The sequence below is a fragment of the Chiloscyllium plagiosum genome, unplaced genomic scaffold, assembly GCF_037043375.1.
Source record: "Chiloscyllium plagiosum isolate Xiang-an unplaced genomic scaffold, Cpla_swu_hap1 HiC_scaffold_12, whole genome shotgun sequence".
NCBI classification, from domain to species: domain Eukaryota; kingdom Metazoa; phylum Chordata; class Chondrichthyes; order Orectolobiformes; family Hemiscylliidae; genus Chiloscyllium; species Chiloscyllium plagiosum.
In genome coordinates, this window is record NW_028270150.1 from 73,435,513 (window position 1) to 73,450,919 (window position 15,407).

The following is a 15,407-nucleotide window of genomic DNA, read 5'->3' on the forward strand; positions in this document are numbered from 1 at the left end:
TCTTCCTCTGATGTCGACCTTTCTGAAAATTTTCAGTACTCCTGAGAACAAACGGGATATTATCAAGGCAGTTCAGTCCATATTACGTGATAAACATCGAAGGCAGCTTCTAAAAACTGAAAGTTTGCCACAGTCTCAGCAATACATTCCTTTTGGGGGAAAGCGACTATGTGCATTGAAAGGAGCAAGGCCAGTAGTGAATCGAGCTGGTAAGAACCATCCGGGTCAGAGCTGTATCAAAAGTATCGTTCACACTACTACATGTTACAAAATGTTCCTCTCTTGTGCCAGTGTATAATTTCATATTTATGAAAATAATTTCCTAATGCTTCTTTGTTCCTTAACTATGAACCAGTTCCAAAAAAAAATTCAGGATTTTTTGACCTCGTTTAACCAGTTGTTTTTAAAAGAAGTTCTCATTTTAAGATAGAACCAGTAATTGTGGAACTTGAAAACAAAAATCAACGTCATAACTCAATGGGGTATGTGAATGGATTCAGTAATAACAATATAAATTGAGAACATGCGTGATAAAATGAATAGTTGGAATTAATAGAAACATGAACCCATGTGGGAAAAGTCAAATGGCAAATAAGCTTGTGATATGTTAGACAATTGTAAATCTACAAGTAACAATTCATTTCCATTGGATGAAAGGGAATGTTTTCAAAAATAATAGATACTATTTCACGAGATCTTGCTGGACAATTAGAGAGAGATGATGGAGACAGGTGGGAAAGTGAAATTGGAGTCAAAGGTCAGTCATAATCATATGAAATGGTTTCAGTATGTCTGAAGGGCAAGGTGACCTAATCCTGCTAACATTTCTTAAGTTTTTAATCAATTTCTCATAATCTTTTCTCTTATTTCTGCATACTACTTACTGCTTAGGGATGTGTTAAAAATTAATTTATTTATATGCTATATTTTCAATAATTATTTATCAATGATTGTGCAAAATGAAGTCATTCTTCAAAGCAGGAGGTAAAATAACGGTGTTTTAATAAATATTGTAAGAGAGAATTTCCTGGCATGGTTTCCCTACTCTGCCTATAATCAGGGAGAAACAATCTAACATCTGTTATGTTGTCTCACTGGAGTTAAGAACAAAGAAAATTACAGTGCAGGAACAGGCCCTATAGCCCTCTAAACCTGTGCCAGTCCAAGTCCTCGATCTAAACCTGTTGCCTATTTTCCAAGGATCTGTATCCCTCCGCGCTCTGCCCATTCATATATCTGTCCAGATACATCTTATGTGACATAATCGTGCCCGCCTCTACCACCACCTCTGGCAACATGTTCCAAGCATCCACCACCCTCTCCGTAAAGAACATTCCACACATATTTCCCTTAAACTTTTCCCCTCTCAACTTGAACTCGTGACCTCTAGTAATTGAATCCCCCACTCTGGGAAAAAGCTTCTTACTATCCACCCTTACTATCCATGGAGGCACTCAACCTCCATGTTTCTAATGAAAATAATCCTAATCTATTCAACTTTTCTTCATAGCTAGTGCCCTCCATACCAGGCAACATCCTGATGAACCTCCTCTGCACCCTCTCCAAAGCATCTGCATCCTTTTGCAAATGTGGCAACCAGAACTATACGCAGTATTCCAATGTGGCCAAACCAAAGCCCTATACAACTATAACATGACCTGCCAACTCTTGTAGTCAGTACCCCATCCGATGATGAAAAGCATGCCCTATGCCTTCATGACCACTCTATCGACCTGCTTTGCCACCTTCAGGGTACAATGGATCTAATAAATGCCCAGACCTCTGTACAGAAATTGTCCCCAGGGCTTTTCCGTTTACCATATTGTATGGTTCCATTTACCAATTTTAGAGTTCATTCTAGAATTATGCATCATCTTGCATTTGCCCAGCTCTCCAATCTATCTACATTCTGCTGCATTCTCTGACAGTGACCTTCACTGCCAATCTTAGTGTCATTTACAAACTTGCAACCAGACCACCCATCCCTTCCTCCAGATCATTTATGTATATCACAAACAACAGTGATCCTAGTACGGGTCCCTATGGAACACCACTGGTCACAGTTCTCCATTTTCAGAAATTCACTTCCACTACTACTGTCTGTCTCCTGTTGCCCGGCCAGTTCTCTATCCTATTACACCCTGGACCCCATGCGACTTCACTTCCTCCATCAGCCTACCATGGTCAACCTTATCAAACACCGTACAGAAGTCCATGTACAGCCCTTGTCTCATCAATCAACTTTTTCACCAGCTTCCCTGTCACTGACGTCAGGCTCACCGGTCTATAATTACCAAGATTATCCTTGCTACCCTTCTTAAACAAAGGGACGACATTAGTAATTCTCCAGTCCTCCGGAACCTCACCTGTGTTCAAGGATGCTGCAAAGATATCAGTTAAGGCCCCAGCTTTTTCCTCTCTTGCTTCCCTCAGTAACCTGGGATAGATCCTATCCAGACCTGGGCACTTGTCCAACTTAATGCCTTTTAGAATGTCCACCACTTCCTCCCTCCTTATGCCAACCTGACCTAGAGTAATCAAACATCTATCCCTAACCTCAACATCCGTCATGTCCCACTTCTAGGTGAATACTGACGCAAAGTACACATTAAGAAACTCACGCATTTTCTTGACTCCATGCATAACGTTCCTCCTTTGTCCTTGAGTGGGTCAGCCCTTTCTCTAATTACCCTCTTGCTCCTTATGTACAAATTGGAATTTTCATTAACCCTGTTGCTGAAGGTATTTCGTGATCCCTTTTAGTCCTCTTAATTCCTCATTTCAGATTGGTCCTTCTTTCCCAATATTATGCCAAAGCTTTGTCTGTTTTCAGTCATCTGGACTTTATGTATGCTTCCTATTTGCTCTTAGCTAGTCTCAGTTTCACCTGTCATCCATGGTTCTCTAATCTTGCCATTTGTATGCCTCATTTTCACAGGGACATGTCTGCCCTGTACTGTAATCAACCTCTCTTTAAAAACCTCCCACATAGTAATATAAATGTGTATTTACCCTCAAACAGCTGCTCCCAATCCACGTTCCCCAACTCCTTTTGAATTTTGCTATAGTTGGCCTTTCCCCGAATTAGCACTTTTCCTTTTGGACCACTCTAGTCTTTGTCCATGAGTATTCTAAAACGTACGGAATTGTGATTACTATTCCCAAAGTAATCTCCGACTGAAACTTCAACCACCTGGCTGGGCTCATTCTCCAACACCAGGTCCAGTATGGCCCTTTCTAAGTTGCTGGAAAAGCGCAGCAGGTCAGGCAGCATCCAGGGAACAGGAGAATCAACGTTTCGGGCATATAGAAAACCCTCCTGGATGCTCCTTACAAATTCTGCTCCACCTAAATCTCTAACACTAAGTGAATCCCAGTCGATGTTAGGAAAATTAAAATTGCCCATCACCACCATCCTGTTGCTCCTACATCTTTCCATAATCTGTCTCCATATTTGTACCTTTGCCTCACTGCTCGAGTCCTCCATAGTGCCCTCATTCAGCACAGCTGTGATATCCTCTCTGGCCAGTATTGCAACTCCTCCACCTCTTTTACCTCTCTCTCTAACCCACCTGAAGCATCTGTCTCCTGGGATATTTAGTTGCCAATCTTGCCCTTCCCTCAACCAAGTCTCAGTAACAGCAATAACCTCATACCCGTAGATACAAATCCAAGCCTTAAGTTCATCTGCCTTACCCACTTCAGTTCTCGCATTAAAACAAATGCACCTCAGATCACCTGTCCCTTTTGCATCCATCAACTGCTCCATGCCTAATCTTCCTCTTAGTCACACTGACTTCATTGTCTAATTCCTTAAAGGCTTTAGTTACTACCTCTTTACTGTCCACTACCCTCCTCATTTGGGAGGTTCACAGTGGGAGCTCGGAAAACCCTGCACACATTCCAGTTGTGTATCACAAGTGTAACCCACGTTTCATTGCATGATACATACCCCCTTTCCCCTCTGCTCAGTAATTACTGCACAATTCTTAATATATTTCATAGAAAACAGGCGCATCGTGGCTCAGTGGTTAGCACTGCTGCCTCAAAATGCCAGGGATCTGGCTTCAATTCCATCCTTGGGTGATTGTATGGAGTTCACACATTCTCTCCATATCTGTGTGGGTTTCCTCCAGGATCTCCAGTTTTCTCCTGCAGTCCAAAGATGTGCAGGTAAGGTGAATTGCTAAATTGCCAGTAGTGTCCAGGGATGTGTAATTGAGGTGGATTAGCCATGGGGAATGCAGGGTTACAAGGAGCGGGATAGTCTTCAGACTGTCAGTGTGGGCTCGATGGGCCGAATGGCCTGCTTCCACCCTGTAGGGATTCTGTGAAAACATTGTATAGTCATCATATTGATTATGCTTGTAAAAGCTATGGATTTGAAATGGCTTTTGGAAATATGAGTGTATGCATACTTAGAGGTGTCTTTCCAAATAGTATTTTAATGCAGTTATTGATGCTTTTATTTTAAATGGCTAACGTTGCAACTAAAAAACACAAGCAATGTAAAATGTACAAATGTGCCATAAACAGTCATTCAACAATATTGTGAGTAATAAATCTGTGTTTATTTGTGATTGTACTGACATTTAGCTTGTTGAAATGTCTTGTCTGTTAGACTATTACTTTGATTTTGCTTCTGGCAAGGTGTCGCAGCATCTAATTTCTGTATATCTTTGTCCTTCCCTAAGTTTCAGTACCCTGCAGAAGCCTAGGCAAGAAGAGACTATCCAGGAACAGATTTACTATTGATGCAGATGATCTGTTTGGACGTAGTCAAAGTAATGAATCTTCACAGTCCCCAGTGACATGCAATGATACTGATCGTTGGGTGGAAGAACAGTTTGATCTTGGTAAGTATGAAGAACAGGAAGATGTCAAAGAGACTGATATTCTAAGTGATGATGACGAATACTGCCAGTCAGTAAAAAGTTCAACACTGTCAAAAGATTTGCAAGAGCAGCTGAAAGCAATGAGCTTCACAAAAGATAGTTTCTGTGAGAATGGAAAACTATCCATGCATAGAACGCCAGAAAAATCACCATCAAAAACAGCATTTACTGCAAAGCAAAAAGTTGCAGCAGGAGCTAATGGCGTAGTGGAAAATACCACAGCAGAAGTAATCTGGGTAAAACGTGAAGACTTCATTTCAACTGAGAAAGAAAATGATGAAATCTAAAATGCAGATTCGTTTCTGCAGATATAACTGCCGGGCACATTCACTGCTAACTGTTCATGGCCTCTTACATATGCTATAGGATGATTCCACTGAATTGGAGGTAGCTGGACCAATTCAGAAGCTATGATCTCCTATTAAATTAATTAAAAATCATTATGATTGAACACTCAAATGTATGAACAATCTTGTGACTTCATTGTACACTCCTATAATGTACTGTCCAAAGGGCTTAATGTATATTTATTATTGTTGCGGTGTAAAAATATAATTTCATTTTTTGTTTATATTTAGGCAATTCACTGAACAAGCAAATTTATTGTATCTGTTACCAACTAACTTTGTACTTTTTACAGAAACGCTGAAATCAATTGCACAAACTGGATTTCATCCAAAATTGTTTAAAGAATGTCTTTTTAGTGCAGCATAGAGCTGAAATGGTTATAAGTCTTAACCACACAACTACCAGTGAAATAAATCGGGTGTTTATATGAACAAAAGAACAAACTGCGAGCATTGAATAAATACATTTTTCAAACTACTTTAGGTTTCATTACGCTGTTAACAAGTCTGATGGTACTTCTATTATGGCCATATTCATATTTGTACATATTTCCAAGCTTTGATGCGCACATCAGAAGTTGCCTAATATATTTCTTTTGTAAGCTGGAAAAAATTCTATTTTTATGTTTTTAGGTTCATTGACTTTAAGAATTGTAAATGCTCTTCAAACATAATAAAACATGTGAAATTGGAATTTCTCTGTTATTTTGTGTGTTTACTTATTCAGATGAGACAAAATTATTTATGAATTTTGTTGCTGAGGATAGTGCTCTCATATACAATGAAATGTTCCTACAATTATTTTACATTTCCCAAAGAGAGAGTTCATCACGTCACTAGCCTTTACAGCACTTAAAGTGGGATTTTCTGCTATGGAAGAAACCCAATATAAACTCTACTTCCCTTTTTGACCTGCTGCTGATTCTGCATATTTTCCAGTTTCAGTCCTGTTGGGGTCTCAGTATAACTCTTATAATCCTTATAACCTGTGAACCTGCAAGCACTCAAAAGTTTCCATGCAAAAATAATGGAAGTGTTCACTAAAATGTATGCACAGGTATTTTGTGTGTATGTGCGGTAGGAAACTACAGGAAATGTTGACCATCCCAAGCCAGTGTGACTACGTGTCTCTAAATAGTAGTTAAAATGTTTTATTTTCTACTATCTTTATTTGTATGTTTTCCTTATATTTTTGAATACTATAATCAAAAGAGTTAATTTAGTGGAGTGGAAAAGAGTGGGATTGCTGTATATACCCTCAACAGAATCTGTATTGATTGCATCAATGATTCTGTTTTGTAATATTAATGTACTTTGTTGCACTTCAGTGAATTTCCACCAAAGGCATGATGGATGTCTGTGTGTGTGTGTGAGGCCCCCTTTGGTCATGGCTGACCATGGGTTGCATCCTTGTGGTTCTGACTTTCTGCTTCCCTGAAGCAACGTAGCTTGTGACTGAAGAAACCAATGTTGGAGTAACAGCAGTGGTCACATCTGTATGTGGTCATTGATCTGCTAGAATTGCAGCACTCCTTCTTGCATGCCCGCTTGTCTGCTGCAGTACTCATCTGCTTCTTTTCTCCTATTTGAGGTGTTGGTTAAGGGTGATTCTCCATCTCGTGCGGTCAGCTGCAAGACGTTCCCAGGACTCCGTAACGATATCAAGCATGTTCCTCATGCAGACGTCCTTGTAACGGAGCTGGGGCGCCCAGTGGGTCTCCTCCCAGATGCAAGCTCTCATTAGAGGATTTCCTTTGGATTGTAGCCATCCTCCATGTGGTGGATGTGGCCCCAGCCAGCACAGTCTCATTTGTCTGAGCAGAGTGTACATGTTGGAAAGGCCAATGCGAGATAGGACCAGAGTGTTGGACACTGTCTTACCAGGATGTGCCCAGGATATGGTTGGATACTCCTCAAGTGGAAGGTGTTTAGTCTTCTCTCCTGTCTGGCATATGTAGTCCACGTTTCACTGCCTATAGCATGTGCTTATGATGCAGGCATTGTAGACTGTCATTTTTGTCTTCACTGTCAGCGTGAGATTCCTCCATACTCTCGTTGGGAGGCAAACAAGAGTTGAGGCTGCTTTCCTGATCCTCTTGTCGATCTGTGTTGAAGGAAAGGTTATCAGTGATGGTAGAGCCAGGGTAAGTAAACTGATGGACAATATTGAGTTCGTAGTCATTAATGATGATGACTGGTGGTGCATCAGGATGCTTGTCTTCTTTAGACTGATAGTCAGCCCAAAATCCTTGCAAGCATGAAAGAGGTGATCTATCGGTAACTGGATGTCTGCGATGGATGTCTGCAAGATTAAATCTAACCAAGATTGAGAACTAGAGTCATAGAGATGTACAGCACAGAAACAGACCCTTCGGTCTAACTCATCCATACCAACCAGATATCCTAAATTAAGCTAGTTCCATTTTTCAACACTTGGCCCATATCCCTGTACACCCTTCCTTTTCATATACCCATCCAGATGTCTTTTAAATGCTGCAATTGTGCCAACCTCCACCATGTTCTTTCTCAGTTCATTCCATGATGCACCACTGTGATGATGCTGTTCCTTTAACGAGGTTAGGTTATCCTTGTTTTTTTTTCCCAAGAGGTTGTAAAGCCAGAGACTCCAAAATGTCTGGGGTTGATCTACTTGAGAATGCTTTCAAGTTTAAAAAAAACACTTGTACAATGAAAGGAGAGTGGCCAGTTCTCCCAGCTCAGCTTTTGTTTTGGTTTGGTTTTAGCAGTCTGATTGTTCACTGAAAGAAGGCAGTCAGTGTGAAGCTGCTGGACCCAAAAGAAGCAGGTCCATGCTGACCCACCCCCTCTCTGACGTCTCTCCTGTAAAACCATGTGTTTGATTTTAACCTTTTCTTTGCCAAGGGGTGTTTATGGGGATTGTTGTAGGAATTTGAAACAGCATCATTAAGTTAGGATAATCTGTTGGGTTTTCGGATAGGTTGTAATTCTGTTCTCATTCAGTATTCTTGTAAATAAATTATTTAAATCCAAGTGGTTTGACTAGCTGCATCTCTCCTGGAATATCCACCTTATACCTTCCTAAAGCAACTAGCAAAGTTAGGATCTAGGCTATTTTCTTGAAAGGGTCTGGCCTAGTCCATAACAGCACCCTCTGTGTGAAAAGGTTGCCCCTTAGATCCCTTTTAAATCTTTCCCCTCTCACCATAAACCTATGCCCTCTAGTTCTGGACTCCTCCACTCCAGAGAAAAGACCTTGTCTATTTACCCTATCCATGCCCTCATGATTTTATAAAATTCTATAAGGTCACCCTCAGCCTCCAGGGAAAACAGCCCCAGCCTATTCAGCATCTCCCTATAGCTCAAACCCACCAGCCCTGGCAACAGCTTGTGAATTTTTTCTGAACTCTTCCAAGTTTCGCAACATCCTTCCTATGTAAGGGAGACAATTTGTTGTATTCACTATCTTGTTATTTGAAATATCAACACCTAGTTGGTAATTTCTTCTTGGGGAGATGGTCATTTGGTAAGTTTGATTATTTTAATGTATGGTTCTCCCATGGTGACCAAAGCAAAGCCTTTTTTTAAAAAAAACTTAAGGAATAGGACCCAAGGTTGGTAATTGGCAATCATTAACAATTATCATATCATTAATTACAGTACTGGATTTAACTTTCTGTGGCAGGTTTAATAGACAATCAATATGCAAATGCAGCAATTTCAAGAAAATCTTGAGTACATTAAGCATGAAGAACCATTTTTTTGCAGTGTTAATGATGGAGTGTTGCAAGCAGGCCCACAAATTGTAATTTGTAATTCATGAGATATCTCTTCTTTACTATCAATTGTTGGTATGTGGATTCAGGCAGATTTCTGAAGCAAAATCTGACTGATAATGTATAACTTGCAACTTATTCACACGAGCAGTGTAACCAAAATACCTGTGTATTGCTTTCCTTGGTTCATTCATGCTTCCCAGCAATGTAACCTTTGCAATCTGCCATTAGATGGCACCCTTTACATTGTTCTGTGCAATAGACATCGTTTGTCTCATTTTTACAAATACAGGCATAATCTTCCTATTTTGTAGAATTTAAAGTACACAAATCAAGGTGACAGCTGCAAACCACTTTATTGAATAAGATTTATTTCAGGGAATTGAAAGGAGTTCAGTTCCAGGTATGTTGAAATCAAAGATTCAGGGATGAAACTGCATGAACAATAGTTTTTCACAGAGACCACAATTCAATTACAAACTAAACATATTCCCACAAGAGGAAATGGAATACCATCCAATGCTAGAAATCTCTGGATCACTGAAGAAAGAGATTGAAGTTAAAAAAAAGATGAATAATACAGAAGCAAGAATAGCTACAAAGTGGATAACTACTCCGTTGCTTCATGCTTACAAAAGCAGAATAAATGCTACCCAGCCAATTACTGCCGCATGATTGTACTCTCAATCATCAAGGTATTATTGCTAGTGTGATCAAACAGCACTTACACTGCAAGAGCTTGCTCACCAATGTTCAGATTCCATTCCGGCAGGGCTATGGAGTTCAGGTCTCCTAACAGTCTAATTTGAAGAATGAGCAAAATATCTGAATTGTACAATTAAGTTTGTAACTATATCTGGTTAGAAATATAGGTATAATGATAAATAAGTATAACTAGATAGAATGCTCATTAGGTATTAAAAACATACAGATAAAAATTTGTGTAAGAGTTAGCCAGGAAAGAGGTTAGAAAGGTTCTCCTCGAAGGGAAAATGGAAACAACACACACGCTATGAATTGAGTGAACAACCTAGAACTCAACACAGACAGCCCTGTTGTGGCGCAATGATGGTGTCCCAACCCCTGGACTGCAGACACGTTCCACCTGCTTCAAAGGTGTGTAATAACATCTCTGAACAGGTTAATTACACTCAACACAGATACCTAAACATGTCAACAATAGTTTAATCACTGAAAAGAAAGCCTGGAAAGAAATTATGATGGCATCTCGCCTAAGCGTGAAAATATTGTTAACTACAGAAAGATTTTCTAAGATTGAAAAAATATAGGAGCAATGAAAGGAAACCCATAAGAGTACAAAACATCACAAATAAATTGATTAAATACAAGCTCACAGCTTCATAAAGTAACCTTTACCAATTAGATTGGGAAAAAATGTTAAATGCGAAAGCAACACATGAACATAGGAGGAATCTTTATAATGAGTTAACACGCACATTTGCAAAGCAGGAGAATTTGAACAGCAAAAGAAGGCCCTTTCAGTGAAATTTCAGAAATATTCAGAACTATTAGGAACCCTCATAATACTTGTCAAAGATATTTTCTCCCAACAGGAAAAGATATTTTGCTCTCTCAGAACTTTAAAATAAAACTTTAAGTGGCGATCAATATTCTGTTTTGGATGTCGCCAGATATTATATTCTTGGCTGTTCTCAAATATGTCTGGGAATTCTTAAAGAACTAGAAATAATATCAAAGTGGATTGATTATATTTGATTTTACATCTTTTGACAGATATAGCAGTACACTTAACCACTTAAAATATATGGCTCATTAATTTGTAAATAAAATTGTAAACTTAGTAAATCATTTTGTTTACATTTCTCTGCTAAAACTGAAATGAACCCTATTCTCTTTATACTCCTTAAGTAGGGCATTATATCTTCTGGAAAGAGAAATCCTGGGACCTTAAAATATCTGGGACATTAATAGTATAGCTTTTTGGAGAAGAACCACATTTTTGGGCTGCTTCTTCCTTTTTGGTTTAGTCATGTCAATCCTATAGTGCCATGAACAAGCATTTGTGCAATTGACTGGCTTGATTCTGGACAGAAGATACCAGGGAAATACTCTGAACTAAGTTAACCCTGAAGTAAGAATTAACAGCTATAAACCGTGTAAAGTTAAGTCTTGGTCCTTGAGAATAAGATAGCATTTGACTATGTGTACAATCCATCAGGCCAGATAAAAATTGTGGTAAATGGAGAACATCTGTTGATTGGTTGAAGTCATACCTAGAACAAGGGAAGTCAATCCTTCTCAAGTCACACACCTGATGCACATATTCCTCAGGACCTTATTCTAGGCATAGTCATCTTGTGATGTTTTGCCAATGACTTCACCTCCATCATAAGTAAGGATCCATGAGAAAAACACTGCAAATGTTGGAAATTCGAAAACACTGAAAATTCTGGAAATAGCAGTTAAGATAGTGTCTGGAGAGAGAGAGACAGAAACTGATGTTTCAGGGGTTTAACTTTCAGCATTTCTAACTTGCCTCAGCTCCAAGTAGCTGTAAAATCTGTGCAAAGCAGCTGCAGGAACTATTGATTGGCACTTTTTAGCTAGGGACAGAGACTGCGATACCCATTAAATACACCATGTGAGTGCTGAACCTTTGGGTCTCGCCAAGGTCAGGAACCAAAACAGAACCTGAAATTAACTCTTGAGTGCCAATTTCCTGACCAATTTTTTTGAGCCAGGTTTGCGGTCATCAGATCTACCCACCCCATGAGACACATAACTGATTAAGCTCATTAAGAACCTCATTAGAAACAATTAAAGATTATACACGATCTTTAGTCGCACAACAAGGATTTGGTTTACTGTCTGGTGATACTCAGCAGCAGATGGGGTTTGGCAGGGAAATGCTGCAGGCTCAGTGTAGTGAAGGTCTAACAGACTATTGCATGCCAATGGTAGAGGTCACAACTTTGTTATGATAACTGGATGCGCTCTGAGATGCGGAATGTGAGGGCATTTATGAAGCAAAGAGAAAAGCAACAGAAAATAACCCCATTGAAAACATGGTAGAAGAGATCACCACTACCACAGTAAATGGTTGGGGATACAGTTGGAATATTCATTAAGCTGTACTGCAGAGAGAAGATGCCACCAAGAAAGCTCTGGACAACACAGAGAGACTGAATATGATAACTAATCTAGATATTCAACCCAAAGTGGAGGAACTTTGTGAAGTTATTTTCTTGTTTGCCTTGAACAAAGCATAAGGATGCTAATGCTATTCCACCTGAACTCAAGCAAGGGAAACTGACACACCACATTATCTGTACAAACGTTTTAGTTCTCTGATTGACCATTAACATCAGGAGGACAGATGCCACCATCCAGAATGTGATAAACACTAGAAATGTGATGCTGAAAGTTGCTGATGGTTTTATGTATTTGAGCTCCGCAATCACCAGCAATTTGCAACAGACCCAAAGAAGTAAATCAAGTGAAAATAATTAAAATCTCCCCATCAGTTGTAAATGAAGAATATTTAAACTTTTTAATCAATGGTTCTTATAATTAGAATAATTATACACTCTACATCCTGCATTATCTCTCTCTCTTTTGCTGATGCACAATTTTAATCATCACTTTACAACTCCCTTTCTTTTAAAACAAACCTGTTCTTCAATGTCTCCGAACAACTAATTGACTCAGTTTCTCATTTATCATCTGACTTGTAATTTGTCCCACTAATTGTTTCAACAAGCAACTACAATTAATTCTTGCACCTCAAGGGATTTATACATTAATGCTGTTTTAATGTTCTCTATTTAATGCCATTCATTTTCTGGTTTACTGTGCAATGAAATATAAAACAGTATAATCTGACTTCCTGGGACATTGGCCAACGGGTTTACCATGTGGGAAATAGCTAGTTACCTGAACTGTCTCTGTACTACCAGTGGTTAAGTATCAAACGGTTAATCAAAGTCTAGGATGGTGAAGGAACTTTGCTGATGTCAATGCTTGTAAAATATTTGACGTTGCTTACAGATATACAAATGCACATTTGTGCTTTCTGATACATTTCTAGCTTCAGGCTTCTCTTGTCTCCCCAGATAATTGAAAGATCTCACATCCTGTAGTATTATTAAATTTACTCTGCACTGTACCCAATGCTCTAACATTCTTTCTGAAATCAGATGTCTTGAATTAGATACAGTATTCTAGGTGAGATGTAACTAGTAATTTATAAAGATTTAGCTGAACTTTGTTGCTTTCTGCACTCCATGGATAAGAAATCATTTGAAGCCATTTTTTTTGCCATTACAAGTGTCCTTTGGCTGAAAACCTGTGTGTATGTGACACGTATGTAGACTCCTAGGGTAATTTGCATTAAATGCAATATTAGTGAGGGGTTAGTGCATACCATGAATGACAGCTTGAAGTATGTAAACCAAGCAGATCACATCAATAATTAATTTGACACCAGCAGTACTCCTTTGAACTCTTCTTAACCATTCACAACTGAGTACATGTTCAGCAGCCAGAGACACCCCTGCAGGGTCATTAAAGGACTCATTATCTTCCTAAAGCTTAGTTACTGGATTGATGTTTTCTGATTATTGTTTTGATTCTACATTTTATTTTACTTTCCATGGTTGTTTCAAGTTGCCAAAGCCGATAGGAAATGATGGTAACAGGTGCTGAAGGAGCTTCTGGATGAGTAGTTGCTTCCCGACCTGGATGGACTAGTAGACAATCCCTTGAGATACAGCACCTGTATCTCATGATGATTGTATAGAAGTCATGCAGAGAAAGACAAACTACAGCAGGAGGGAGGAGATGGAGAAGGGCTCTGAGCAGTAGACCATATCAGTGCAGGAAGTTCAGGGAGCAATTTTCCTGGCTGAACTCAGTGAAGAACAATGTGTGAACTCTCAATGCTTCAGTGAAAACTTCCTCACTAAAATTCTCTCTCTGCAGCCATAACTGCAACCTCAGAGCTGGGCAGCATTATCTTTGCCAGTGGCTGTGAAGTTGAACACAGTGATAACTTTTACATTGCTGGCTTCTTCCAGGCTGGTGGTGGAGATATTTACAAAATTGTACGGTTTGCCACCCACTGCTGTGTGAGTGATGATACTTCGGTTTATCGAAGCAGGTGCTGGGAGAATGTGACTTCACTGGGACTCCAGACTTCCTATGGTGCAAAGTGCCATTGACAGCACACACAACACTCTGTGGAACCACATGTCAATCTTACACTGGAACTGGAAAACGATTCCAGCCTCTCCACAACCAGCCAGTGCTATGATCATAGATAGTGAACCATGCAGATTGATACCTGGCAGCGGTCATGATGTTTTCATTCTGTGACAGTCCACTGTGTCAGCTGCATTTGAAGCACCATGAAAGCCAAAGGGTGGTTAGAGTTAGCAAAGGCTGTTCACTGCCAGTCTGATGAATGACTCCTGTGCAGAACTTACGCATACCAGGGTAGCATCCATATGATAGAAGCCATGTTCCCATCTGAGACATGGTGGGGCAGAGCACTGCAAGCTTTCACTGGATAAAAACAAATTACTGCGGATGCTGGAATCTGAAACCAAAAGAGAATATGCTGGAAAATCTCAGCAGGTCTGGCAGCATCTGTAAGGAGAGAAAAGAGCTGATGTTTCGAGTCTAACTGACCCTTTGTCAAAGCTTTGACAAAGGGTTAGTTAGACTCAAAATGTCAGCTCTTTTCTCTCCTTACAGATGTTGCCAGACCTGCAGAGATTTTCCAGCATTTTCTCTTTTGACTGCAAGCTTTCAGTCCTTTTAGTGGCAATGGGCACAAAAATAGTTGTCTCAGTATTGGGCAGCACCATCCGTTCCACAGGGCTTAGGTCATGAAGGAATGCTCATTTTCTTCTAGTTACTTTCTGCCTCTGCCTCTACCTACTTGCTGTCCTTGCCTGTAAGAGAGAGGGGAGTGTATCAGTGAGTCTGCTGCAATCTGTTTGGGTTATGTGACTGTTATGGTAAAACAGTTGACAGTATATGCAGTCTGGCAGAAGCAGGGATACAGTTTGCTGCAGTGCTAGGTTTGTGAAGATGTGGTAAAGCACATGTTGATGTGGGATATGGCCATTGTTATTTTATAAATAGGCACTGTAGTCACATCTGATCTGTTCTTCCCTCGTAATCTGTTGTAAATTAAGTATAGGCATTTTATGTTCAACAGGGTACTTGTGCCTGATCAGTTCATCCCTCCTCACCTTAACAGTTTGAGGTATTCCATCTGGAACCATAATGAATTGTGAAACCTTTTCTAGGGTATGGAAAACAAGACTGATACTTTTATACACTGGAGTCACAAGCTATGATGCAGTGACAGTATCATTTCCTTTCGGCTTTGGCAACTTGAAAAAACCATGGAAAGTTTAAAA

General features: G+C 39.7%; 1 protein-coding gene across 3 annotated transcripts in view; it reads left to right on the forward strand.

The window, feature by feature from the left end:
• Window positions 1-5,936, forward strand: part of tiam1a (TIAM Rac1 associated GEF 1a) — a 333,343-nt gene extending 327,407 nt beyond the window's left edge. For all 3 annotated transcript variants that reach the window (XM_043700703.2, XM_043700702.2, XM_043700705.2), the window contains 2 exons: window positions 37-209; window positions 4,695-5,936. In XM_043700703.2, coding sequence (XP_043556638.1) covers window positions 37-209; window positions 4,695-5,182 — 661 coding nt within the window. In that variant the 3' untranslated portion in view covers window positions 5,183-5,936. The remainder of the gene's footprint in view (window positions 1-36; window positions 210-4,694) is intronic.
• Window positions 5,937-15,407: the final 9,471 nt, after the last annotated feature.